The sequence below is a fragment of the Neoarius graeffei genome, chromosome 2 (assembly GCF_027579695.1).
Source record: "Neoarius graeffei isolate fNeoGra1 chromosome 2, fNeoGra1.pri, whole genome shotgun sequence".
NCBI lineage: Eukaryota > Metazoa > Chordata > Actinopteri > Siluriformes > Ariidae > Neoarius > Neoarius graeffei.
Window position 1 is genome coordinate 82755209 of NC_083570.1, and position 27728 is coordinate 82782936.

The 27728-nt window shown below is 40.9% G+C and overlaps 1 protein-coding gene across 1 annotated transcript in view; it reads right to left on the bottom strand.

Annotated features, from left to right (window-relative positions):
• The window catches only part of si:ch211-236l14.4 (SITS-binding protein), a 54931-nt gene extending 36529 nt beyond the window's left edge, over positions 1–18402 (bottom strand). Inside the window, exons 1-3 of the mRNA XM_060910068.1 lie at positions 17782–18402; positions 16192–16363; positions 29–236 (exon numbers count right to left, since the gene is read on the bottom strand). Of these exons, the coding sequence (XP_060766051.1) occupies positions 29–236; positions 16192–16363; positions 17782–18252 (851 nt within the window). The 5' untranslated portion in view covers positions 18253–18402. The remainder of the gene's footprint in view (positions 1–28; positions 237–16191; positions 16364–17781) is intronic.
• Between the last annotated feature and the right edge of the window lie 9326 nt (positions 18403–27728).

Sequence of the window (27728 nt, forward strand, 5' to 3'; positions counted from 1 at the left end):
AGCATATGACTTTGTAATTCATTCATACCATAAGACATTCATGCTGGGCAGTTCTCGATAGGGCCTGGAGAGCTGCTGTATTGACTCTTGGTAAACAGCTTTGACGTTCTCTCCCACACAGACAGTGTACTGCAGGGGCAGTCGCGCCATACTGGGAGTTGTCTGTAGACAGAACTGCTGCCTGCTTTCTACCCCTACATGCAGCGGGATGTGTGAGGCCACCAGTACTGCCACACCTGCAAAAGACCAAAAATCTCAAATTGTAAATTGTAAACGTGCAATGTTTCAACATTGATCATACACTCACTATCATTTTTAATGTAGCATACATTGATGATTGAACAGCATTATAAGGGGTTCTAAGGAGGAAGTCTCAAAGTGACGATGATCATCAAAGATGCATTAGGAGTATAACACAATTATATTACCTGTATCTGTATCTGTTTAGTTTATCTGTATCTGTATTCGGAAAAAGTTGTTGTGGCTGAAACCGGAAAGGGTTTTTTTTCTTTATATTAAATATAAAGCTTAGGAAAGGCAAGACAAGGCATGCTCAAGTATTCTATAGCACATTTCATAGACAGAGGTCATTCAAAATGCTTTACATAGCAAAAAAGAATTGAAATTAAATGATATACCTCTATGCCCCTGGAAACACTGTGTGTGTGTGTGTGGGGGGGGGGGGGGTTAGAAATGCCCGCCATTAGCATGGTCTGTTAATTTTGGCTCTATCAATTCCCAAAATATAAACAAACCTGTAGGCTAAGTCATATCATGATGACCTTGGCCAGGCAGTTACTGAGGATGAATGAATGTTGTTCTTTGCTTGTCCTGCAAGCTTCATATCTGACTGATTGCTTGCACCTGCATGAAAGTAAAAACCTCCCTCTGTCCACACCACTTGTGTCCCACAGGATCACACTTGTAATGCACACCTCTGGTCTTAACCAGATACCCTGTGAACATTTCTAGCAATCATATAAAACAACAACACACAGAGCACCTGCTATTCATATATGTATTTATATTGGTTTAAAACACATTATCTGATTATTCTGAATCATGTATTTGTGTTTGGTTTCATCCTTACTACACATATATTAAATATGCATGCCACTACAGATTCCATTTAAAATACGGACACCCTAAATAACCCTGTCAGATCACACAGTATGAAATTCCAGGTCAATGATGTTGGGACAGACCCCTGAATCTGCATCAGCACATCTCCTGCTAATTAAAGGTGGCACAAACACATGTGGTACCTTTGTATGGCTCTGTCAGTAGTCATGGCCAGAAATGAATGTTCTATGCTGACATGGAAGGACTGGCGCAACATCTCATCTCATCTCATTATCTCTAGCCGCTTTGTCCTGTTCTACAAGGTCGCAGGCAAGCTGGAGCCTATCCCAGCTGACTACGGGCGAAAGGCGGGGTACACCCTGGACAAGTCGCCAGGTCATCACAGGGCTGACACATAGACACAGACAACCATTCACACTCACACCTACAGTCAATTTAGAGTCACCAGTTAACCTAACCTGCATGTCTTTGGACTGTGGGGGAAACCGGAACACCCGGAGGAAACCCACGCAGACACGGGGAGAACATGCAAACTCCGCACAGAAAGGCCCTTGCCGGCCACAGGGCTCAAACCCGGACCTTCTTGCTGTGAGGCGACAGCGCTAACCACTACACCACCGTGCCGCCCCCTGGCGCAATATATGGCACGATATTCAAAAACATTCAAATCCACTTAAGCCTAAAACTGTGTTAAATTGTGCCTGATTTCAAACATAAATCCTGTCCAATTTCTTTCAACACAGTTTTGTGGATGTTCACCATTCAAATCACTCCACCTAACCCTTAGGGATTCATGGTGGCATTGCAAGAGGTTTATGAGACTGTGAGTAAATTCTCAATGTTAAATTAAGGTAAATAATGTATTTTTTTCAAAGCATAATAATCTCATCTCATCTCATTATCTCTAGCTGCTTTATCCTGTTCTACAGGGTCGCAGGCAAGCTGGAGCCTATCCCAGCTGACTACGGGCGAAAGGCGGGGTACACCCTGGACAAGTCGCCAGGTCATCACAGGGCTGACACATAGACACAGACAACCATTCACACTCACATTCACACCTACGGTCAATTTAGAGTCACCAGTTAACCTAACCTGCATGTCTTTGGACTGTGGGGGAAACCGGAGCACCTGGAGGAAACCCACGCGGACACGGGGAGAACATGCAAACTCCACACAGAAAGGCCCTCGCCAGCCACGGGGCTCGAACCCGGACCTTCTTGCTGTGAGGCGACAGTGCTAACCACTACACCACCGTGCCGCCCCCTGGCACAACATATGGCACGATATTCAAAAACATTCAAATCCACTTAAGCCTAAAACTGTGTTAAATTATGCCTGATTTCAAACATAAATCCTGTCCAATTTCTTTCAACACAGTTTTGTGGATGTTCACCATTCAAATCACTCCACCTAACCCTTAGGGATTCATGGTGGCATTGCAAGAGGTTTGTGAGACTGTGAGTAAAATCTCAATGTTAAATTAAGGTAAATAATATATTTTTTTCAAAGCATAATAATAATAATAATAATAATAATAATAATCATCATCATCCCTATTCTAACTTTTAATTATAAACTCATAAGTAAAAAGAGATAGAAGTTGAATGAATTACTCATGGTTCATGCCATGTGATAATAGTTCTTGAGAGTTAAAAGGTACACTGTTAATGGAAATTACAATGTAAGAAATTCATCTGTTCTGTTCATCTAAGAAAAAATTGTCTGGTTCACATGAGGTGGCACGGTGGTGTAGTAGTTAGTACTGTCACCTCACAGTAAGAAGGTTCTGGGTTTGAGCCCAGTGGCTGATAGGGGCCTTTCTGTGTGGAGTTTGCATGTTCTCCCCGTGTCTGCGTGGGTTTCCTCCGGGTGCTCCGGTTTCCCCCACAGCCAAAGACATGCAGGTTAGGTTAACTGGTGGCTCTAAATTGACCGTAGGTGTGAATGTGAGTGTGAATGGTTGTTTGTCTCTATGTGTCAGCCCTGCGATGACCTGGCGACTTGTCCAGGGTGTACCCCGCCTCTCACCCGTAGTCAGCTGGGATAGGCTCCAGCTTGCCCGCAACTCTGCACAGGATAAGCGGTTACGGATAATGGATGGATGGTTCACATGATAAGAAGAGCGGTTCCAGGTCAGTCATGTTAGCACAAGTACTCTGAATTGGATCAACTAATGCTAATACTGCAGGTTATAGATGGCACCAGCAGTCCCTCAGCGTGGTTCTATGTCATTTTTTAAATAGTTCTCACTCAGGTGCTATTTTCATGGCCAGAAATGAATATGCCATGCTGACATTAGTCGAGCAGTGAAGCAGGGGTGTCACAGACATATTTTCAAACTCAATTTAATCTGAAATTACACAAATTACACCATCTTTTAAGACCCCTCTTTGGACAGAAGCCTGTATTTTTTTCATAACACAGTATTGTGAATGCTCCCTATTTATGTCTTAAACAAACAGGCCACTTTATTCAAATACAGGACAGAATAACTAAATAAAACAGAGTGTTATTAGAAAATATTAGAATAAACAACTTTGTTTTTGCTAGTAAATGTGAATCAGAGGTGATGCAGGATATTGGCTGGAGGGATAATCAGTGAACATTATTAGCAAACCATAATTTAAAAAAATCAGAATGGCCAATTATTGCATTCACAGAGATGAGAACTTAGCAGATATACATGCTGCATGATCACACATGTATGTGAAACCCCTGAAATGCGCACAAAAAGAAACAAGAAACTTTTTTGTAAGTTAAGCTAGCCATACTATACGCTTAGTTCTACCATGATAGTATTGTTTACAACCCCGATTCCAAAAAAGTTGGGACAAAGTACGAATTGTAAATAAAAACAGAATGCAATAACTTACAAATCTCAAAACCTGATATTATATTCACAATAGAACATAGACAACATATCAAATGTCGAAAGTGAGATATTTTGAAATTTCATGCCAAATATTGGCTCATTTGAAATTTCATGACAGCAACACATCTCAAAAAAGTTGGGACAGGGGCAATAAGAGGCTGGAAAAGTTAAAGGTACAAAAAAGGAACAGCTGGAGGACCAAATTGCAACTCATTAGGTCAATTGGCAATAGGTCATTAACATGACTGGGTATAAAAAGAGCATCTTGGAGTGGCAGCGGCTCTCAGAAGTAAAGATGGGAAGAGGATCACCAATCCCCCCAATTCTGCGCCGACAAATAGTGGAGCAATATCAGAAAGGAGTTCGACAGTGTAAAATTGCAAAGAGTTTGAACATATCATCATCTACAGTGCATAATATCATCAAAAGATTCAGAGAATCTGGAAGAATCTCTGTGTGTAAGGGTCAAGGCCGGAAAACCATACTGGGTGCCCATGATCTTCGGGCCCTTAGACAGCGCTGCATCACATACAGGCATGCTTCTGTATTGGAAATCACAAAATGGGCTCAGGAATATTTCCAGAGAACATTATCTGTGAACACAATTCACCGTGCCATCCACCGTTGCCAGCTAAAACACTATAGTTCAAAGAAGAAGCCATATCTAAACACGATCCAGAAGCGCAGACGTCTTCTCTGGGCCGAGGCTCATTTAAAATGGACTGTGGCAAAGTGGAAAACTGTTCTGTGGTCAGACGAATCAAAATGTGAAGTTCTTTATGGAAATTAGGGACGCAGTGTCATTCGGACTAAAGAGGAGAAGGACGACCCAAGTTGTTATCAGCGCTCAGTTCAGAAGCCTGCATCTCTGATGGTATGGGGTTGCATTAGTGTGTGTGGCATGGGCAGCTTACACATCTGGAAAGACACCATCAATGCTGAAAGGTATATCCAGGTTCTAGAGCAACATATGCTCCCATCCAGACGACGTCTCTTTCAGGGAAGACCATGCATTTTCCAGCATGACAATGCCAAACCACATACTGCATCAATTACAGCATCATGGCTGCATAGAAGAAGGGTCCGGGTACTGAACTGGCCAGCCTGCAGTCCAGATCTTTCACCCATAGAAAACATTTGGCGCATCATAAAATGGAAGATACGACAAAAAAGACCTAAGACAGTTCAGCAAGTAGAATCCTACATTAGACAAGAATGGGTTAACATTCCTATCCCTAAACTTGAGCAACTTGTCTCCTCAGTCCCCAGACGTTTACAGACTGTTGTAAAGAGAAAAGGGGATGTCTCACAGTGGTAAACATGGCCTTGTCCCAACTTTTTTGAGATGTGTTGTTGTTGTCATGAAATTTAAAATCACCTAATTTTTCTCTTTAAATGATACATTTTCTCAGTTTAAACATTTGATATGTCATCTATGCTCTATTCTGAATAAAATATGGAATTTTGAAACTTCCACATCATTGCATTCCATTTTTATTTACAATTTGTACTTTGTCCCAACTTTTTTGGAATCGGGGTTGTATACACAAAGTATATACAGTGTATATATATATATATATATATATATATATATATATATATATATATATATATATATATATATATAATGTAATCTTTATTTCTTAATATAAAAACACACATCTTAAATTAAACAACTAAAAGCATTAAAGGTATACTGTCTTTCAAATTTTTTCAAGTGTAGGTCATAAAAAGATTTTTCCCTGACACCCAGTTATTTTTGTTTTGTGGACCAAAAGCTACTGAATTCGAATCACAGACTTCCAGTTGTATTAGTTTTTTTTTAATACAACCCCGATTCCAAAAAAGTTGGGACAAAGTACAAATTGTAAATAAAAATGGAATGCAATGATGTGGAAGTTTCAAAATTCCATATTTTATTCAGAATAGAACATAGATGACATATCAAATGTTTAAACTGAGAAAATGTATCATTTAAAGAGAAAAATTAGGTGATTTTAAATTTCATGACAACAACACATCTCAAAAAAGTTGGGACAAGGCCATGTTTACCACTGTGAGACATCCCCTTTTCTCTTTACAACAGTCTGTAAACGTCTGGGGACTGAGGAGACAAGTTGCTGGATATACCTTTCAGCATTGATGGTGTCTTTCCAGATGTGTAAGCTGCCCATGCCACACGCACTAATGCAACCCCATACCATCAGAGATGCAGGCTTCTGAACTGAGCGCTGATAACAACTTGAGTCGTCCTTGTCCTCTTTAGTCTGAATGACACAGCGTCCCTGATTTCCATAAAGAACTTCAAATTTTGATTCGTCTGACCACAGAACAGTTTTCCACTTTGCCACAGTCCATTTTAAATGAGCCTTGGCCCAGAGAAGACGTCTGCACTTATGGATCGTGTTTAGATACGGCTTCATCTTTGAACAATAGAGTTTTAGCTGGCAATGGCGGATGGCACGGTGAATTGTGTTCACAGATAATGTTCTCTGGAAATATTCCTGAGCCCATTTTGTGATTTCCAATACAGAAGCATGCCTGTATGTGATGCAGTGCCGTCTAAGGGCCCGAAGATCACGGGCACCCAATATGGTTTTCCGGCCTTGACCCTTACGCACAAAGATTCTTCCAGATTCTCTGAATCTTTTGATGATATTATGCACTGTAGATGATGATATGTTCAAACTCTTTGCAATTTTACACTGTCGAACTCCTTTCTGATATTGCTCCACTATTTGTCGGCGCAGAATTGGCGGGATTGGTGATCCTCTTCCCATCTTTACTTCTGAGAGCCGCTGCCACTCCAAGATGCTCTTTTTATACCCAGTCATGTTAATGACCTATTGCCAATTGACCTAATGAGTTGCAATTTGGTCCTCCAGCTGTTCCTTTTTTGTACCTTTAACTTTTCCAGCCTCTTATTGTCCCCGTCCCAACTTTTTTGAGATGTGTTGCTGTCATGAAATTTCAAATGAGCCAATATTTGGCATGAAATTTCAAAATGTCTCACTTTCGACATTTGATATGTTGTCTATGTTCTATTGTGAATATAATATCAGTTTTTGAGATTTGTAAATTATTGCATTCAGTTTTTATTTACAATTTGTACTTTGTCCCAACTTTTTTGGAATCGGGGTTGTAGAACAATTATGAATTTAGGGCCATGTGGCCCTAAATTCTCCTCTATTTTTTCCTGCTTCACCATGACGCAATACAAGATACTACGTCATGCATCAGGTGGTGGGCTTTCCCCATTCACGCAAGGCATTGCGGGATACAAATTTGAAACAGGAGAGAAAAATGGAGGATGTGAGTGTGTGAATGAAATGTGAAAGTCTGACTACAGTAACGGAAAACGAGAAGAAAAGACGTTATGTTGTGAAAGAAAGGAAACGCAGGAGTAAACTAATAAATATCGGCGGTCAGCGAGCACCTCGGTGTGATCAGCTGTTCGTTTAGCAACAGAATGATGTAACTGTCAGTGCATGGTCAAAGGTAAACCTGCAATGCAACACTGGATGCCAGCTGCTGTAAAACCCAAAAGATGAAGAAGAAGATGACTAAGGTAAGCGGGAGCATGTGCACACGGACTTCCTCTGTCTGCTTGACTGCATGAAGCGAGCAATTTCATGCACATTATTTGCTAAGGAATCCTCTCAAATTAAATAACTTCCCAGCCACAGAATGGCCTGGGTTTTTTTTTAGATATTACAGAAATAAGCATATATCACAATGACCAAATTTCAGAGGGAACTAAATTTCACTGATTTTATGAAATCGAAAGGCCATCTACTTTTAAAATATGGACAAAAAAACATCCAGAAATGCTAAAAATATCCTGTTCACAATTCATACTTAAAAATGTAGGTAAACTACTGGCACAAAATTGATATAGAAATGTAATTGTCACTCAGAAGAATGTCCTTATGATGGGCCACCAAACAAGAGGAGCTAAATATCACAACAGCACACCAAATCACGTCTTAATACTGTGTTCAGTGTAACTTAAAGCCCTCTAAGTCCAATGCTTATAAAAAACAGAGAATGACAAGATCTTATGTTTTTTTTTTAACCTAGGCTATGATTATGAAAATAGATCCAATCCACAGTTATTCAAAGCTTTTAATTGATAAAGTCTCATAAATCTAGATTTACAGTTAGTTAGACACATCCAAGCAAACTGTTTTGTTTAACCCTTAATTTCTATTTACTACACTAAGGGTTCCTTAAAGGGTTCTTTATGTTTAAAGTTCTCTTCTGATTCGGAAACAACCTGGGGCAACCACTAAACCCTTTAAGGATTTCTTGATTTGACCATTTTTATCATACAGTACTTATCAGTGGTTGACATATTGTCCTGTGTCATCTATTCTGATATGTCAGCAATACAGATGTAGAATTGAATTTCTATCATTTAAAAATACACATTTTATCTTATTACTATTACACATGATATATCCAATATAAACACAGTGCTGATGGAAACGTCAGATGTTAGAAGATCCCCTTTGGTGGCCTCTTTTTTTTTTAACAGTGTAATCAGTCTACTCATTTTAACTTTTATTTTATCTTGTGACCCTCAGGTCAAAATTAGCTGAACATAGGAAAATTAATCCAAGAATATACATTTTCAGGGTGGAAATGTTATTAGCTAGGAGTCATTTAGTCATCTAATATTAGGCCACTTTTGGTAAGACTTCAAAATGGGTCATTCTGACTTGAAAACAAGTGTTAAGAGCATTCTTAAGCATGACATAAGCTTGACTTTACATACTTTGTGAACATAAAATTCATCTAAAGAGAACAGGTTGAGAAGCAACCTGAAAAAGCAACCTGAAAGCTAGTTTGAACTTTTTGGGTGGTGTAGCTCTGTGCCAATGTGAAATGATGAGATGATGGGAACCAGATAATTGTGTCCGCAGATGTGGCTGCCCTCCCAGGAATTCCCGCTGCCTCTCAGATTTCTTCACCGTGTCAGAGTACCCCCTCATGCAAACACACACACACACACACACACCAAAAATCTTTGCTCCTTTAGGGTTTGTTTTCAGTTTTAGTTGCAAAAAAAAATAATAAAATTGGCCACTAACATCAGAACTGCATGTATTTCTCTTAACATGTAGTCCCCATGAACTTCTAATCTCCTCCCCTTATCCCATCTCTCTCTCTCTCTCTCTCTCTCTCTCTCTCTCTCACACACACACACACACACACACACACACACACACTGCTGATCATCTCACAGATAACTCAATACTGTGAATATCTTCTGTACACTCATGCCTGGATTCTCTGCACTCACAGCAGCACTATCGTTCACTCAACTCTAGAAAACAACAACAACATTGATTTCTATCCTTTTTCTCCCAAACGAAACTAGACCTTATTTAATTACAAAAGAAACATGCCTTAAGCCCTAAAAGTACATGCATTCCATCCAAACAGAGTTCATGATATTATCTGCATAAGATGTTACTTTTATTTGTGACTTCAGGTCCTCGACATGTTTAGCAAACCACATTTTGAGACATCAGTGGTTCTCAAAGTGGGTCCTGGGACCCCAAGGGGTCCATGAAGCATAGCCTTTTAATTTAGTTACATCGGTGGAAATCATCCATCCATCCATTATCTGTAACCGCTTATCCTGTGCATGGTCACGGGGCAAGCTGGAGCCTATTCCAGCTGACTATGAGCGAGAGGCGGGGTACACCCTGGACAAGTCGGCAAGTTATCACAGGGCTGACACATTGACACATTGACCATTTACACTCATGGTCAATTTAGAGCCACCAATTAGCCTAACCTGCATGTCTTTGGACTGTGGGGGGAACCGGAGCATCCGGAGGAAACCCACGCAGACACGGGGAGAACATGCAAACTCCACACAGTTTGGGCTCAAACCCATATATATATATATATATATATATATATATATATATATATATATATATATATATATATATATGGCCCATTCTATAATTACGGGTACATTTCAAGTGTTGACTCTGTTAGTCGTTGTCACCTTTGTTATTGTTAAACTGGGCAATCCATTAATAGAATTGATGATAACCGAGTTGACAACCATTCACACTCACATTCACACCTACAGTCAATTTAGAGCCTCCAATTAGCCTAACCTGCATGTCTTTGGCTGTGGGGGAAACCAGAGCACCCGGAGGAAACCCACGCAGACACGGGGAGAACATGCAAACTCCACACAGAAAGGCCCTCACCGGCCACTGGGCTCAAACCCAGAACCTTCTTGCTGTGAGGCGACAGTGCTAACCACTACACCACCGTGCCACCTGGCGGAAATCATATCCCATCATTATCATTAATTGTCATTATTACATTTATTAGTGAGTTTTTAGCGTTCTTAGTCAATTGAATTGAATAGCTTTTACTCTTACTACCTCATTAACTCAATAAAAAAAATAAGCCTATAAATAACATCAGCTTGGACCTAATGTGTTTTGTCAGTGGAAAATTAAAATTATTTTGCTTTTAAAAATATGGTGTAATATTTTTACTGTACACATTTAAACAATGCTCACGGAATAAATCTGTACTGAGGGGGTCTGGAATCGATTTTACAGTTAAAGAGGTCCCGGGCTACAAAATATTTTGAAACCCCCTGCTGTACATAATTGAATCTGCCAAACAAAATTTACAAAAGGTCCCTAAAATGATGAATGCATTATTATAGAGAGGCTATGCTTGGCTGGATAATTTTCCTCAGGTAGAAAGTCTGTGCTGTGGCCAATGGTAAGATCAAGTACTCTAAGATTAAGTAGACTAACAGAAGTCTCACTTTCACTCTCGTCTCACTCATTCTGGGTTGATTAGAATTTTTTAAACTGAGAAATGTGAATAAATGACATTTACAGGTTGGAAACTATAAATACAAGCTATTAGAGAAAGTTTGAAATCCCACAAATACCCAGTGAGTTTGCCAGATGTTTTATATTTTTTTATAGCGAACTTCATGTACTTCAGATTGACAAGGAAAAAAATGGGAAGGAGATCAAGTGGAAAACTTCGAGCTGCAGAATGTACGTGTGAAGTTGTGTAGACTTGCCTATGGTTCTATTTTTGGTATCAGTTGCACCATTAATATCTCTCTCTCTTTTATTGATTTATTATTATTATTATTATTATTTTATTTTTTTTTCAAATAGGAGCCTTCAAAGGCTCTGTGGCCCTTTCTTGAGGTACATACAACCTACAGGAATTTGCACAGGAGGGAATCAATAACTGTCATTTAGGAAGATTTAAGAGACTTTTAGTCTGAGTTATAACCAAGGTGGGTTCTTAAGTGAGCAGTGGCTTATTTTTAGAACAATTCTCTACAGTAAATACTACCAGCTTTCCTGAAATATTTTCCACTACGGCTTTATGGGAAAGATGAATGCCTAATGGTGTTGTCCTTTCTCTTTTCCCTAAAAGACTTCCAAAAGAACTAAAAGCAGTTTGTTACAATTTCATGAAATGATTAATTAACAAAATGCCTTATGCTTTATATCCATTAGATAAGCACTTCAAACAAACTGAGACCATAAAGACTTAAAGGTTTTAAACTATTTGTCTTCCAATCCTGCACTGTGTCAGGTCAGAAGTACAGCACTGTAGATCCAGTATGGGCTGTGAAGACGAGACAGTGAATTAAAGGAAACGGTGTGGGCAGACATCCTGCTATCTACCACATTGGCTCAGCCAACACACCTGCCACATTCATGCACTTATTTACGACTCAAGTGCATGCACGGGAGTGCTGAAGTTATGATTTGTGGAGGCTAAATATGCTGAGAAGCTTCGTGAAGGCTCAATGAACTGTGAAAATGATATTCAGTTATACAATTCATCATATTATCTGTCTGGGTTTCAAAAAGTGTATGTGTTATAAGAAAAAGAGTGAACGTGAAAGAAATGGAAAGCAATACAAATATAAGCATGGTGACGGTTCTCTGAGGATAACTTGATCTAAAAGTATAGCTATGTTGTCTAATTAGTAATTAGTAAATTAAGGTTCAATTATTTTCACTCCCAGCCATAGTTTTCCTACAAATACTGTAAGTGGTAAGTGAATATCAAGACAGCTGATACTGTAAGTGTTGTACAGTGGATACTGAGTGGCAACATGTGTCACTTTTACAGTTCATTAAGGAGCAATGATTAGTCAGAAGAACTCAGAAGTTAACCTCAAGCCATCAGTAATCAGCAAAATGCCTAAACCTACACATGGGTGACAAATTAAAGGAAAAAAAATGGCTCTGTTATGCTGTGGAAGGAATTTTACCAGCATGTTTTGGGTCCACTTGTCCCCTTAAAGTGGAGTGACTACAAATCAATACAAAGTTCTCCCTGACGAATCACCTTTAGCCTACAAAGAAACATGTTTATCCTGAAGGGAGTGGTCTCATCCAGGCTGACTCCGCTCCCATCCACAGGGCATGAGAGCTCACTGAATAGGAGTGTGAAAAAGATTATATGATATAACCTTCTTAGTCACCAGATGAGCAGCACGGTGGTGTAGTGTAGTGATTAGCACTGTCATCTCACCGCAAGAAGGTTCTGGGTTTGAACCTCATGGCCGACGGAAGCCTTTCTGTATGGAGTTTGCATGTTCTCCCCATGTCTGCGTGGGTTTCCTCCGGGTGCTCCGGTTTCCCCCAAAGTTCAAAGACATGCAGTTAGGAAAAATACACAGCCACTGGGGTTGCACAAGCCAGTGCATACTTAGTTCTGGTCCTGAGCCCAGACAGATTACGGAGGGTTGCATCAGGAAGGGCATCGAGTGTAAAACCTATGCGGAACAGAGCCGCTGTGGCGACCCCTAACGGGAGCAGCTGGAAGAAGAAGAAGAAGAACCTTCATAGTCACCAGATCTCAACCCAACTGAATACCTATGGAAGAGATGTGCTAGACTGCACTCTCCATAACCATTATTAAACATCGACTAAAGGAATATCTTTTGGAAGAATGGTGTTCATCTCTCAAGTGCAGTTCCAAAGACTTCCAGAGTAGAATCTTTGCCAAGCTGTTCAAGTGGCTTGTGGTGTACAGAGGTTGGCTTGTCCTTTAATATGTCATCCATCTATATACGGTATCAACCCCAATGCAAGGAATGACATGAAGTACATGAAATTCTACTTGTTGCACAACAAGTTTCTATTTAAGATCATAAAAGTAGCAACTCTTGAATACAAAACCAATCTGTACTTTGGCCACAGTGGATTATTTTATCTAAAATCCCATTCCTGGGCTTGAGAAAGCACATTCATGCACAGAGAGCAAGGCGGTATTTTTTTTTTTCATGCAGCCTGGCTGGTTTAAAGGCAGGTGCACTACTTAGCGGACCCTGCACATCATCATTCACACACACTAGCCATGATAACAAACTTCAGTTATCTCATCCAAGTCTAATCTGCTATGATAAATTGAGGAAACTTCAAAGTATGCCAAAGAATTCATCTCATTTAAGAAAGGCTTCTTTGTGAGCCTCACATATCATTTATTAAAGGAAAATGGAAAATAATAGGATACTAACGTTTGATGGAGAACAAAAGGTTACTGTGGTTACCAAACTCAAATATAAACAGATAAAAACAGATGAAAAATGACAGTGCTGTTATTACAGTCCAAATGAGAGCAACCTGTGTCAAAGGCAAGTATACACCAGACATTGGGACACACTTAGTCTTAGATTATGGCAGATTATGGTGGTATAATAGGGTCACACATATAAAAATACTGCCGTTTTTTCTTTAAATACTTCCCGTAAAGTTACTAAAATACTACTAGCAAGTTTTAAATCTCAAGAAAGCAGATTATTACCAACATAAATAAACTGAACTAGCCTTAGGCTTGCCTTAGGTTCACAGATGTGTGTAGTTTACCAGATTTACTGTTATTGGGCGTGTAAAGAAAATGTGAAAAATGTTTAGCATCCAGTCATCTGCTCTATAGACACAATCATCGTTGATGTAAATTGCAGTCTGAGGCAGAAGCTGGTTTACAGTGTCACATCCTTTGTATGGCACAAAACCTCTGACGTACGGTAAGTGAAGACTAACATTAATTAGAACTGGGTTGTTGCTGTTGTTGCTTTATTTTTTCTTTTTTGTTCTCTGAAAACCATGACATTTGAAATGAAACAATGGCTATGAAGTTAAAAGGTCAGCATTTAATTCAAAAGCACACATAAGTACTCATGTTCATATTGTATGAATCAGATAATAACTATAGCACTTTTTTTTAAAATAAATAGTCCTTCCAGTTCTGAGAATAATGTTTATTAGTTGAAGCACAAGTACATGAACAAAGATGTAAAGTTGAGCGAAGTAAAAGAAAAATCAGAGCAAGTAAACCATCCAATGAAGATGAAAAATGAGAATCAGTTAATCAGAGATGCAGTGAACATAATGTATTAAAAAACCAAAATCCACCACTTTGTGCATTAATATGAAGCAAGAATCAGCTGATCATCTTGTGCAAGACCTAATCTCATGGACAAATGTGATAAAGTTGACCATGTTCCAGTGTAATCACTTTTTCTGTGAAACGTTGCTGCATGAGCGTCTACCTGGGGAACTGTTTCAACATTACATTACAGTACAAGCATTTAGTAGACGCTCTTATCCAGAGCAATGTACAACATACCCAGAGCAGCCTGGGGGTTAGGTGCCTTGCTCAACGGCACTTTAGCCATTCCTGCTTGTCCAGGGAATCGAACCAACAACCTTTTGGTCCTAAAGCTGCTTCTCGAACCATTAAGCCATGGCTTCCCCATTTAAATCTACAATATTAAAACCACTGGCTGCACCGAACACTAACCGGAGACACTGAGGCACTTCTGGAGAGTTTTATCCAGGGCCAGAAATTGAAATGTACTTGACTGGTTAAATCAGTCACCCAGCAGGAACCGTGCTAAGCATGAGTCTCACTTACTGAAGACAAGGAAAAAAAAACAACCAATTAAACAAACCAAAAAAAAAGCCCCTGATACAAACATTAAAATGTTTGCATGATACAACACCAAGTCAGACACTCTGTGTCCAGTGATTCATGGACAGACAAACAGTCATTGATTACAGCTGATTCAAGTACTAAACACGAGAGGTATATTTAAGATTATGTTAAACCGTTAACTTTCTTCTGGTCCTCTGAAATAACAGTCATTTCCGACAGTAATTTAAGTCAGATATAGACAGACATAGCCTCAAATTAGAGCTGACAATTTCCACTTTAACCTGATAGTTATCTTCATTTCAAATCCAGCATGCTGGAATACAAAGGCATAATAACTAGAATAGACTGCAATACATACACAGCTATTGTTTGTGTGCGGGTTTTGTTTGGGTTTTAAGGGCTACTGCTCCGGCCAATAGCTCAACATTTTTGTTGTTGGGCAAAGCGGGGCAATTAAAGAGGCTTTTAGGCGGCTCACTAATCCGGCATGTCCTTTAGCGTGTTGGGATTAAAATCAGGTGAACCTTTCATCTTGAAACACTGTTATATAAAGTTGGAAACCCCAGTCACAACAGGCTGTTGATGGTATCACATGATATTCACGATGTCCTTTAGTATATGTTGTGTTCTTTGTTTTGCTCTAATTCTCTTTAGCTATCTGGAATACAAATTATCATGCTCACCTTTTACCTGCTGATAATATTTATCTCACTTGGACACATGCAGGCGCATAACCAGATATAAACGCACGTGAGAAAGCACAAATAAAGATGTGTTTTGTGTGTGAAAGTGAGAAAGAAAGCGTTTGTGTGCATTAAATTTGGACTTCAGCTGCTCTGCTATACATACCTTTCATAGTCGGCCTAGCAGTCCTGAGTCCCATGGGTCACTACAATGGCCGTTCAATGAATAACATTAACCATTTGCATCTATCTGCATGGCATCTGTCCATTCTATCAAGCTCACACCCAAAAATAAACGCACAAGATATTATAATCACTGTGATTATAGCCTTGTCTTGCTTTTTTTACAGCATCAAAAAACAACAGTTAAATAATTCTGACAGCATTCTTGGTACTGTACACAACTGCCTGTTGATCGTTAATAATCAGAATTGAACCTTGAGTATTGAGTTGTAAGACATTCTGCATCATTTGTTGAGTCACTACAGGACACACTCAAGTAACAGAGATGGAGTGTGACGTGTATATGTAATATGAACAGCACTGACATTGATATGGAACTCCCTCATTATCGTTTCTCACCTGACGAGCCCAGGAAGTAGCGCTCTAGGACTGAACCAAAGCCAGAGGGGTTGTCCCTCAGGTCACTGACAGTGAAGGGCTGCATTGAAATATCCACATCATTTATTGGCCACCGCAGTGCTTGGACACTGGCCCCACCGTACCATGATACATTATCCATAGAGAAGCAGTCCTGTGTAAGACAGAAACGAACACTGAGTAAGAAAGAAAAAGAAAGTTAAAAACCCAACATCAATTTGTGGATTTTTTTAATAAATATTTTTGTAAATGGTGGCATTAATAATCAGAGGTATAAATGTCTAGGTTTTTTTTTATCCTCTTTAACCTTACCTTAATAGCTAAATCCAGGCTTTGGTGGAGTGCAAGCCTAGGCACATGACTGGGCATTATGTGGGTAGGGAATGTACAAACAGAAGGGATTAAACTCTGAAAACTATTGACCTGTTTTAGGATTTAGTTATTGCATGACGAAGGTAGTACTGGGTCCTCAAGCATGTGAATTAATATTTGCGTCCTTATCCTGTTAATGATGCCATTTTTGGGGGGTTAAAAAAGTATTCAATTACTATGTATAGTAATTTATGACAATATGACACTGATATTGTGATACATTAGCATCACTTTTCACTGTTCATATGTCAGTGTATTTGTTATTAGATACAGTGTAGAATGGAGAGAATGGGCATTTGTGGGGCTTGTGGCTGGCCAATTAAAATATATATTGAATTGATAATCAGTCCATCCATTATCTGTAGCCGCTTAGCCTGTTCTACAGGGTCACGGGCAAGCTGGAGCCTATCCCAGCTGACTACGGGCGAAAGGCGGGGTACACCCTGGACAAGTCGCCAGGTCATCACAGGGCTGACACATAGAGACAAACAACCATTCACACTCATATTCACACCTACGGTCAATTTAGAGCCACCAGTTAACCTAACCTGCATGTCTTTGGACTGTGGGGGAAACCGGAGCACCCGGAGGAAACCCACGCGGACACGGGGAGAACATGCAAACTCCACACAGAAAGGCCCTCACCGGCCACGAACCCAGGACCTTCTTGCTGTGAGGTGACAGTGCTAACCACTACACCACCGTGCCACCCTATATATATATATATATATATATATATATATATATATATATATATCATCTCATTATCTCTAGCCGCTTTATCCTTCTACAGGGTCGCAGGCAACCTGGAGCCTATCCCAGCTGACTACGGGTGAAAGGCGGGGTACACCCTGGACAAGCCGCCAGATCATCACAGGGCTGACACATAGAGACAAACAACCATTCACACTCATATTCACACCTACGGTCAATTTAGAGCCACCAATTAGCCTAACCTGCATGTCTTTGGACTGTGGGGGAAACCGGAGCACCCGGAGGAAACCCATGCAGACACGGGGAGAACATGCAAACTCCACACAGAAAGGCCCCCACCGGCCACGAACCCAGGACCTTCTTGCTGTGAGGTGACAGTGCTAACCACTACACCACCGTGCCACACACACACACCCCAGAGGTTCTTGGCTCCAAAGATGGGTTCAAAAAGTGTGCAGTAGTGTGCAGCACGCACGCTGTTTCTACCTTGAGCTCCACATGGCAGTGCACCGGGGTCCAGGTGACAGTATAGCACTCCGTCCCAGCCTCATCGCCGGCATCCAGAGAAATCCTCACGTCGGCCACCGAGTCCCACGTGTAGCAGAACTCGGTCTTGTTTAGCCAACAAAGATTCCGCACGAAGGGCACATCAGCGTCCGCGCCACCCGCGTGTCCCAGGTCGATCTGCACGAACGTCTTGTCCTCAGTGAGCGTCTGCAGGACAAGCGACTGCGTCCTGCGCTCCCACACCAGCCCGCTGAAGCTGCCCTTCAGGATCCAGTTCTTGTTGGGCTGATCCACCACTTGCCAGTAAATGATGCCGATGGTCATCACGAAGAACACGGCCACGCCGAGACACGCCACTGCCCCCTTCCACGTCTCGTTCATCTCCTTGTGCCCTGTGTCCCACGTTACCTCCGGGATGGGGCTCGGGTTCCTGGTTCGCGCGTGCGGCATGTCTCTCGGTCTCTCTACACAAATCTAATCAGTCGTGGAGTCGTGGAGAAATCCTCACACGCCTCATCGTGTTATTGCATGGATCACAGTGCCGCTTCAATGTGTTCTGGAGATTGTCCTTGGTTGCGGATTAGTCACACCATGGAAAAAAATCAGTTTCCAAAGCACGCATAAGAAAAAAAAAAGATAGAGAAAGGGGCAAAAACCGACCCTGATTTAGAGGATTGGTCTTAGCAGTGATCTGAGTGACAGGACTGATCACAGAGGAGTGAGCAGGCTGTGCTCTGGGGAGCAGAATAACGCTCCTTCTCCGCGTTATTTGCTCGCCCTGCACTTTTGGCTCCGGAGTCTGACGCAACCACCGAGCGCTTCTTCAGATTCAGAAAGGTGGAGAAGAGAGAGAGAGAGAGAGAGAGAGAGAGAGAGATCAGGGTGCCGAGAGAGCTAGAAGCCTTGTATTCCTTTGGGGAACTGAACTGAGTCTCCCATGCATGCAGTCCGCAATGCGCTCTCTCCAAAACGCATGGGGTTAAAGCGCGCCTGGCTGTTTCCCACACGTTTTTTTTTCTTTTCACATGTTTAATAATTTAAATCACTTTCTAATATTAGAAATCCTGTCACTCTGGACTCTAAGTGTCTGAGGCATGTTGTGAGTTCACTAATGGCTCCTCCAGATGCGTTTCCTGCGCAACGACTGGTTTAATCTTGGCACTGTCAATATGGACTTTCTTCTTCTTCTTCTTCTTCTGTAACTCTGCACAACGGAATTTTAGCACTAATGCTTTATTAAAGCCAGTGGATACGTTCGATGGATTTATATGCAAAAGTGGCTCGATAAAGTTTACTAAAACTAGTTTGCTACACAAGTAACTAAGGCTTAATGTCTAGAAAAGGCTGGCTTCATACAATACTTTCCAAGCAGACCTATTTGTGTTTAATGCACTGACATTAAACCATATATTTCAATTAAACACACTCAGAGGGGGCGGCACGGTGGTGTAGTGGTTAGCGCTGTCGCCTCACAGCAAGAAGGTCCGGGTTCGAGCCCCGGGGCCAGCGAGGGCCTTTCTGTGTGGAGTTTGCATGTTCTCCCCGTGTCCGCGTGGGTTTCCTCCGGGTGCTCCGGTTTCCCCCACAGTCCAAAGACATGCAGGTTAGGTTAACTGGTGACTCTAAATTGACCGTAGGTGTGAATGTGAGTGTGAATGGTTGTCTATGTGTCAGCCCTGTGATGACCTGGCGACTTGTCCAGGGTGTACCCCGCCTTTCGCCCGTAGTCAGCTGGGATAGGCTCCAGCTTGCCTGCGACCCTGTAGAACAGGATAAAGTGGCTAGAGATGATGAGATGAGACACACTCAGAGGAGACCTTTTCTGTTGTTGGGGACAAGCAAGCACAACTTTATTCATCACACACTTGTGAAATTCCTCTCTGCATGTAACCCATCTGAAGCAATGAACACACACACACACATACCCAGAGCAGTGGGCAGCCATGCTAACAGCGCCCAGGGAGCAGTTGGGAGTTAGGTGCCTCGCTCAAGGGCACCTCAGCCCAAAGCCGTCCCATATTAACCTAACCGCATGTCTTTGGACTGTGGGGGAAACCGGAGCACCCCCACTATGCACATTCACTGGATATGAGAAGTTGCGCACTCTGATTGGATACTCTACAGTACTACTATATGCTCATATACCGTGAGTAGAGAAAAACAAAACAGCAGAGTGTGTTGTTGAACCAACCAAGGATGAATAAAAACTCTACTTGAAAACAAAACCCCAACATACAAAAAAAGCAAAAAAATATGGAATGAAAGTATTTGATGGTAAGAATATCCATCCATCCATCCATCCATTATCTGTAGCCGCTTATCCTGTTCTACAGGGTCACAGGCAAGCTGGAGCCTATCCCAGCTGACTATGGGCAAGAGGCGGGGTACACCCTGGACAAGTCACCAGGTCATCGCAGGGCGAACACATATACACAGACAACCATTCATACCTACAGTCAATTTAGAGTCACCAGTTAACCTAACCTGCATGTCTTTGGACTGTGGGGGAAACCGAAGCACCCGGAGGAAACCCATGCAGACACGAGGAGAACATGCAAACTCCACACAGAAAGGCCCTTGTCGGCCACTGGGCTCGAACCCAGAACCTTCTTGCTGTGAGGTGACAGTGCAAACCACTACACTACCATGCTGCCCTGGTAAGAACGTATCTTTTTTATTTTTCAAGAATTATTATTATAACAAGCCAGCGGCTGATGAGGGCCTTTCTGTGCGGAGTTTGCATGTTCTCCCCGTGTCCGCGTGGGTTTCCTCCGGGTGCTCCGGTTTCCCTCACAGTCCAAAGACATGCAGGTTAGGCTAATTGGTGACTCTAAATTGACCGTAGGTGTGAATGTGAGTGTGAATGGTTGTTTGTCTCTGTGTCAGCCCTGTGATGACCTGGCGACTTGTCCAGGGTGTACCCCGCCTCTCGCCCATAGTCAGCTGGGATAGGCTCCAGCTTGCCTGCGACCCTGTAGAACAGGATAAAGCGGCTACAGATGATGGATGGATGGATATTATTATAACATTTTTCACAAATTGCTCCTGTCATTTTGCCAGTTTGTTTACATTCTTCATCTTTAAGCATTAAAATTTGTTGAATTTTTTTAGACTGGTTCAAAAGCACAAAGAAGTTTGAAAATTATAGAACTGAAATGCCCAAGGAAGAATTAAATAAATGTCTAAAGCTATTCTATACCTCAGCACGACAGCAAGACAGCACTTTCTACAAAAAAACAACACTAAAGTCAATTCATGCAGCCATCGATAGGTTTTTAAGAAGTCCGCTTAAGCAGAAATGATTTTGTCAGACATTTTGTATAAAGTTTTTATTTATCAAATTAGCAAAAAAAAAAAAAAGATAAAAATGCTCTGTTTCTCAAAGTCTAATGAATGTGGATAGAATAAAACAGTTATTCCACTCAATCTCATCGTATATGGCTTATAGGCAACTCGGTGCTATGCGCCTCATCTGCTATCAGCTCATGTATAACTCGATTTAAATATCCCTTTCTAATACAAGACTATTGGATTTATATCACACACACATGGAATATATTAGGAATACACGTACACAAGCACTTTCATGCATTTATCTAATACGGTAAGCTAATCATGAGGCAGAATTGCAATGCATAACATATTTAAAAAAATCATGCAGAGCTTCAGTCAAGAGCATCAGTTAGTGTTCATACAAACATCAGAATGCAGAAAAATGTAATCTCAGTCATTTTGACCTCAGCATGACTATTAGTGGCAGATTGACTACTTTGGCTATTTCAGAAATGGCTGATCTCCTGAGATTTTCATTAACAAGAACTACATGGTGTGAAAAAAGCAAACATGTAAGCTAATGGCAGTGCAAATCGATAAGCAAATTATTACAATGCCATGGAGAGCAGAACTCTGACATCATCAGCTGTAGGCATGGCTGACCACCGGATAAGGTTGTAAGGCCTATAAAAGCATAATTATTTGGATGAACTCTGAGAAAGGGGAGTCAATATATGTTGCAGGTTTCCTAATCACTTTATTTAAAAAAAAAAAAGTTTGCATCTCTCTCTCTCTCTCTCTCTCTCTCTCTCTGTGTATAGTGGGGCAAAAAAGTATTTAGTCAGTCACCAATTGTGCAAGTTCTCCCACTTAAAAAGATGAGAGAGGCCTGTAATTTTCATCATAGGTACACTTCAACTATGAGAGACAAAATGAGAAAAAAAAATCCAGAAAATCACATTATCTGATTTTTAAAGAATTTATTTGCAAATTATGGTGGAAAATAAGTATTTGGTCAATAACAAAAGTTCATCTCAATATTTCTGTTATATACCCTTTGTTGGCAATGACAGAGGTCAAACGTTTTCTGTAAGTCTTCACAAGGTTTTCACACACTGTTGCTGGTATTTTGGCCCATTCCTCCATGCAGATCTCCTCTAGAGCAGTGATGTTTTGGGGCTGTCGCTGGGCAACATGGACTTTCAACTCCCTCCAAAGATTTTCTATGGGGTTGAGATCTGGAGACTGGCTAGGCCACTCCAGAACCTTGAAATGCTTCTTATGAAGCCACTCCTTCGTTGCCCGTGCGATGTGTTTGGGATCATTGTCATGCTGAAAGACCCAGCCACGCTTCATCTTCAATGCCCTTGCTGATGGAAGGAGGTTTTCACTCAAAATCTCACAATACATGGCCCCATTCATTCTTTCCTTTACACGGATCAGTCGTCCTGGTCCCTTTGCAGAAAAACAGCCCCAAAGCATGATGTTTCCACCCCCATGCTTCACAGTAGGTATGGTGTTCTTTGGATGCAACTCAGCATTCTTTCTCCTCCAAACACGACAAGTTGAGTTTTTACCAAAAAGTTCTATTTTGGTATTTTGGATGATCCTCTTCTGGATCATCCAAATGCTCTCTAGCAAACTTCAGACGGGCCTGGACATGTACTGGCTTAAGCAGGGGGACACGTCTGGCACTGCAGGATTTGAGTCCCTGGCGGCGTAGTGTGTTACTGATGGTAGCCTTTGTTACTTTGGTCCCAGCTCTCTGCAGGTCATTCACTAGGTCCCCCCGTGTGGTTCTGAGATTTTTGCTCACCATTCTTGTGATCATTTTGACCCCACGGGGTGAGATCTTGCATGGAGCCCCAGATCGAAGGAGATTATCAGTGGTCTTGTATGTCTTCCATTTTCTAATAATTGCTCCCACAGTTGATTTCTTCACACCAAGCTGCTTACCTATTGCAGATTCAGTCTTCCCAGCCTGGTGCAGGTCTACAATTTTGTTTCTGGTGTCCTTTGACAGCTCTTTGGTCTTGGCCATAGTGGAGTTTGGAGTGTGACTGTTTGAGGTTGTGGACAGGTGTCTTTTATACTGATAACGAGTTCAAACAGGTGTCATTAATACAGGTAACGAGTGGAGGACAGAGGAGCCTCTTAAAGAAGAAGTTACAGGTCTGTGAGAGCCAGAAATCTTGCTTGTTTGTAGGTGACCAAATACTTATTTTACCGAGGAATTTACCAATTAATTCATTAAAAATCTTACAATGTGATCTCCTGGATTCTTTCCCCCCCCATTCTGTCTCTCATAGTTGAAGTGTACCTATGATGAAAATTACAGGCCTCTCTCATCTTTTTAAGTGGGAGAACTTGCACAATTGGTGGCTGACTAAATACTTTTTTGCCCCACTGTATGTGTGTGTGTGTGTGTGTGTGTGTGTGTGTGTGTGTGTGTGTGTGAGAGAGAGAGAGAGAGAGAGAGAGAGAGAGAGAGAGAGAGAGAGAGAATGCATACACAGAGGTCAGCATGTGTGGCTAAAGTCAAGTTCAACTTTGCAAATGCAGAGATGGTCCGGTGTCAAAGTTGCGCTGGGGCCACGTCCACTAACCAGGTGTCAATTTACAGATGTCAACTATATGACTCTATTGAGCAGTAGACTACTATAAATAAAATCTTATCTGATTGCTGCTATGCCCTACTTTCCATAACCTGAGGAGAATGTTAGAAAAAGTGATATATGCCATGAATCAGTACAGATTATCTGAGAAGAAAGCCTGACTAATTTCAAAATGTATGTGTAATTCATAATGTGGAATTATAAGTATACTATAAGTTGTACTTTATTTGAAACACAAGGATAACTGTTTCATTAGTACACAGTGAATACCAGTGCACTGTTTAGTCGCCGCTTCTGGTATCATCATACCTTGTATGCAAAATCCACACGGGATGTTGTGGACCACCGACCTTGACATAGATGGCTATAGATCTTTTTCATGTGTGTTCACGTAAACTGATATCCCAATCAGTGCACTGTGGGAAAATGTAAATGGCACAGACTTACCTTGAGGGATTGTAAAATTGGGTTTGACAAAAGTAATAAAACTGCAGACCTTTACAAGAAAAAAAAATATTCATTTCAGCTAAAGAGGTTTTCCATCTTCCTGTCTGGATCTTCAATTTACAATTTCCCCTTCCTTTTGGACATTTAATATGAGCCTAGTCTGAAAAGTTTCCATAGCTTTTTCTTTGCTTCTGTAACTGGAGTCTTAGCCACAGGTCAAATCTAAGTGAGAGTATTTTTTTTTCTCTCAGACATTTTCTTTTTACAATCTATTTTTATCCTTCTAAATTATGATGTGTGTTACAGACAACAGCATTATTTAAATGTCAGGATAATTATGCAATCTAAAAGTCAAAATTTATAAGTTATGACTAAGACACTGTTTACACAGCAAGTCTGGAGAAAGTGCACACAATGATATTCAGTGTAACTAAAGGAACTGTACGTGATAAACTAAGCATTGTAGGTCTATTTTTACATAAGCAAATAACCAAATATAATGCGATAATACGAGCTCACCATAATATTTCATTTAATACCGTGCATACGTATCAGTGTCAAATAGTAAAAACAAAACGTGTACAATAAGATCAAGAAATTGTCCTTGCATTAATACATGAAGTTGTGTCATTTGAAAAAAAAAATTGAAAATGCAACAAGCTATGTACTATAAGTTTGGAGAAGTATGTTATTGCATTAGGGGGCAGCTTCGGTCACAAACAAACTTCGGTCAAATCTATAAATGGAAGAGTTGGAGAACAGTGCGAGACCTTTGGATGAAGGTTGAGTGGGGTCGAGTTGCATGCGGACATCTCTTTGCACACCCTTTGCAAAACATTGGCAACTTGTCAGGAGACTCATGCACTGTGAATCCGCTACACAGACCTGATCCAACAACCGCATGGCATCTGAGACCACTGGTGCTCTCTGACTGTCAGACATTTAGCCAAGCCATTGTTTAAGAAACAAGAACTGACTGTGAAACATAGAAACAGAAAAACAACATACACCGTCCTCTAATACAGTAGAAAGAAATATAACATGAAGCTAACATTTTTGTGACATGATTTTCAATGAATACAACGCATTCATTCACATGGTTTGAAAATCAGCACTTTATTGGGTCAACTTGACTTTGACTTTATTGGGTCAATAAGACTGACACTGCTTAAAAGGCAGATTTATTTGAGGGAAAAGTTATTTACATGGCCATAATGCACTGGTAGGACTTTATGTTGTCTGAAAAGTTTTGAGTGCCATCAGTACCAACCATTACAACTAAATCCATTTTCACAGTAAATTCCAGCAATAAACTAAGGAACCAACTTTTTCAATAAACCAACTTTTTAAGTGCTAAAGGGAAGAGTATTGTGTGCTAAGCCTGTACCATAATTTACAAAACCTCTGAAATGAACAAATTGTATTTATTGTATTCCCCGATTTCTTCACACTCCTCTCACGTGACACTTTTTCGGGACAAAACAAGTGGCATCAGCTGTTTATAGCATGGTGCGTATACCCAGTGAATGTGAATGGTCATGTTATATGCATTTTCAGGCGTGTTAGTGGAGACGGAGATCATTTCCGATATGGAGCTAAAATTGCTTGTCTGGACAGAGGTTATTTTTGTCCTAAAATGCACTTTTAAAACTAAAATGTATTAATGTGGACTGAGCCGAATATTGTGTCTAACACCTTATAACATTAGGAGTAAATGTTATCATGCAGCATGCTTAATAAACTGAAGTTTCCAGTGTAAACAGTGACTGAGGGCAAGCTAGCAGTCTTGTAAGATGTGAACAGTGTTAAAAAATCTCATCTCATCTCATTATCTCTAGCCGCTTTATCCTGTTCTACAGGGTCGCAGGCAAGCTGGAGCCTATCCCAGCTGACTACGGGCGAAAGGCAGGGTGAACCCTGGACAAGTCGCCAGGTCATCACAGGGCTGACACATAGACATAGACAACCATTCACACTCACATTCACACCTACGGTCAATTTAGAGTCACCAGTTAACCTAACCTGCATGTCTTTGGACTGTGGGGGAAACCGGAGCACCCGGAGGAAACCCACGCGGACACGGGGAGAACATGCAAACTCCACACAGAAAGGCCCTCGCCGGCCACGGGGCTCGAACCCGGACCTTCTTGCTGTGAGGCGACAGCGCTAACCACTACACCACCGTGCCGCCCGTGTTAAAAAATGTCCTTTTTAATTGTCTCAGAATTTTACTAATTCTAATTTACTGTGTAAATTTGATGTAATCTTAAAGTGCAGGCCTTACTGAAGTGTAAATGTAAATTTTATTGCTTTAATTTGAAATTTTGTTATTGCTTTAGAGAATGCCAAAAAAGTGATTTCCCCCATCTCAGAATCTTATAATGCTAAGGTCACGCAATGACTGAAATCAGATAAGATAGAAAGAGATGTATTCTGATGTAACCAGTTCTCAATAGCCTAAGGTGTCCTGCTGAACTAATAATAGACTGCCGACTTTTGCTTTTATATTTGTACACAAAAGGTTTAGATGGGTGAACTGATCACATTTCTGCAAATTGTGGCTATATTTGAAAGCAATACTGTCATCTATACACACGCTATCTTTCCGGTAGTGAAGAAAATGCCGTACCGAGTTCTTAATAGTTACAAATATGATGTTATAGCTGAGGGGATTTTCTGAGAAATAGGATTTTCCATATATTAGAGTGTTTTGTTCCATGTTACAACTATACATCAACACAAAGACAAAACAAATACTACCCAGGTTTTTTTTTTTAAATACTGAATGTAGTTTATATATATGGGCGGCACGGTGATGTAGTGGTTAGCGCTGTCACCTCACAGCAAGAAGGTTCTGGGTTCGAGCCCAGTGGCCGACGAGGGCCTTTCTGTGCGGAGTTTGCATGTTCTCCCCGTGTCCGCGTGGGTTTCCTCCGGGTGCTCCAGTTTCCCCCACAGTCCAAAGACATGCAGGTTAGGTTAACTGGCGACTCTAAATTGAGCGTAGGTGTGAATGTGAGTGTGAATGGTTGTCTGTGTCTATGTGTCAGCCCTGTGATGACCTGATGACTTGTCCAGGGTTCACCCTGCCTTTCACCCGTAGTCAGCTGGGATAGGCTCCAGCTTGCCTGCGACCCTGTAGAACAGGATAAAGCGGCTACAGATAATGAGATTATATATATATATATATATATATATATATAGAGAGAGAGAGAGAGAGAGAGAGACACACACACACAGTGTCTTGCAAAAATATTCATCCCCCTTCATATTTGTCCTGTTTTGTCACATTACAAGCTGGAATTAAAATGGATTTTTGGGGGGTTAGCACCATTTGATTTACACAACATGCCTGCCACTTTAAAGGTGAAAATTGTTTTATTGTGACACAAACAATAATTAAGATGGGAAAAAAACAGAAATGTAGAGTGTGCACAAGTATTCACCCCCCCTCAAATTCAATACTCTGTAGAACCACTTTTTGCTGCAATTACAGCTGCAAGTCTCGGGGTATGTCTCTATTAGCTTAGCATATCTAGCCACTGGACTGAAGTTTGGGATATTTTTTTTTTTTTATAACCCAACCCTGAT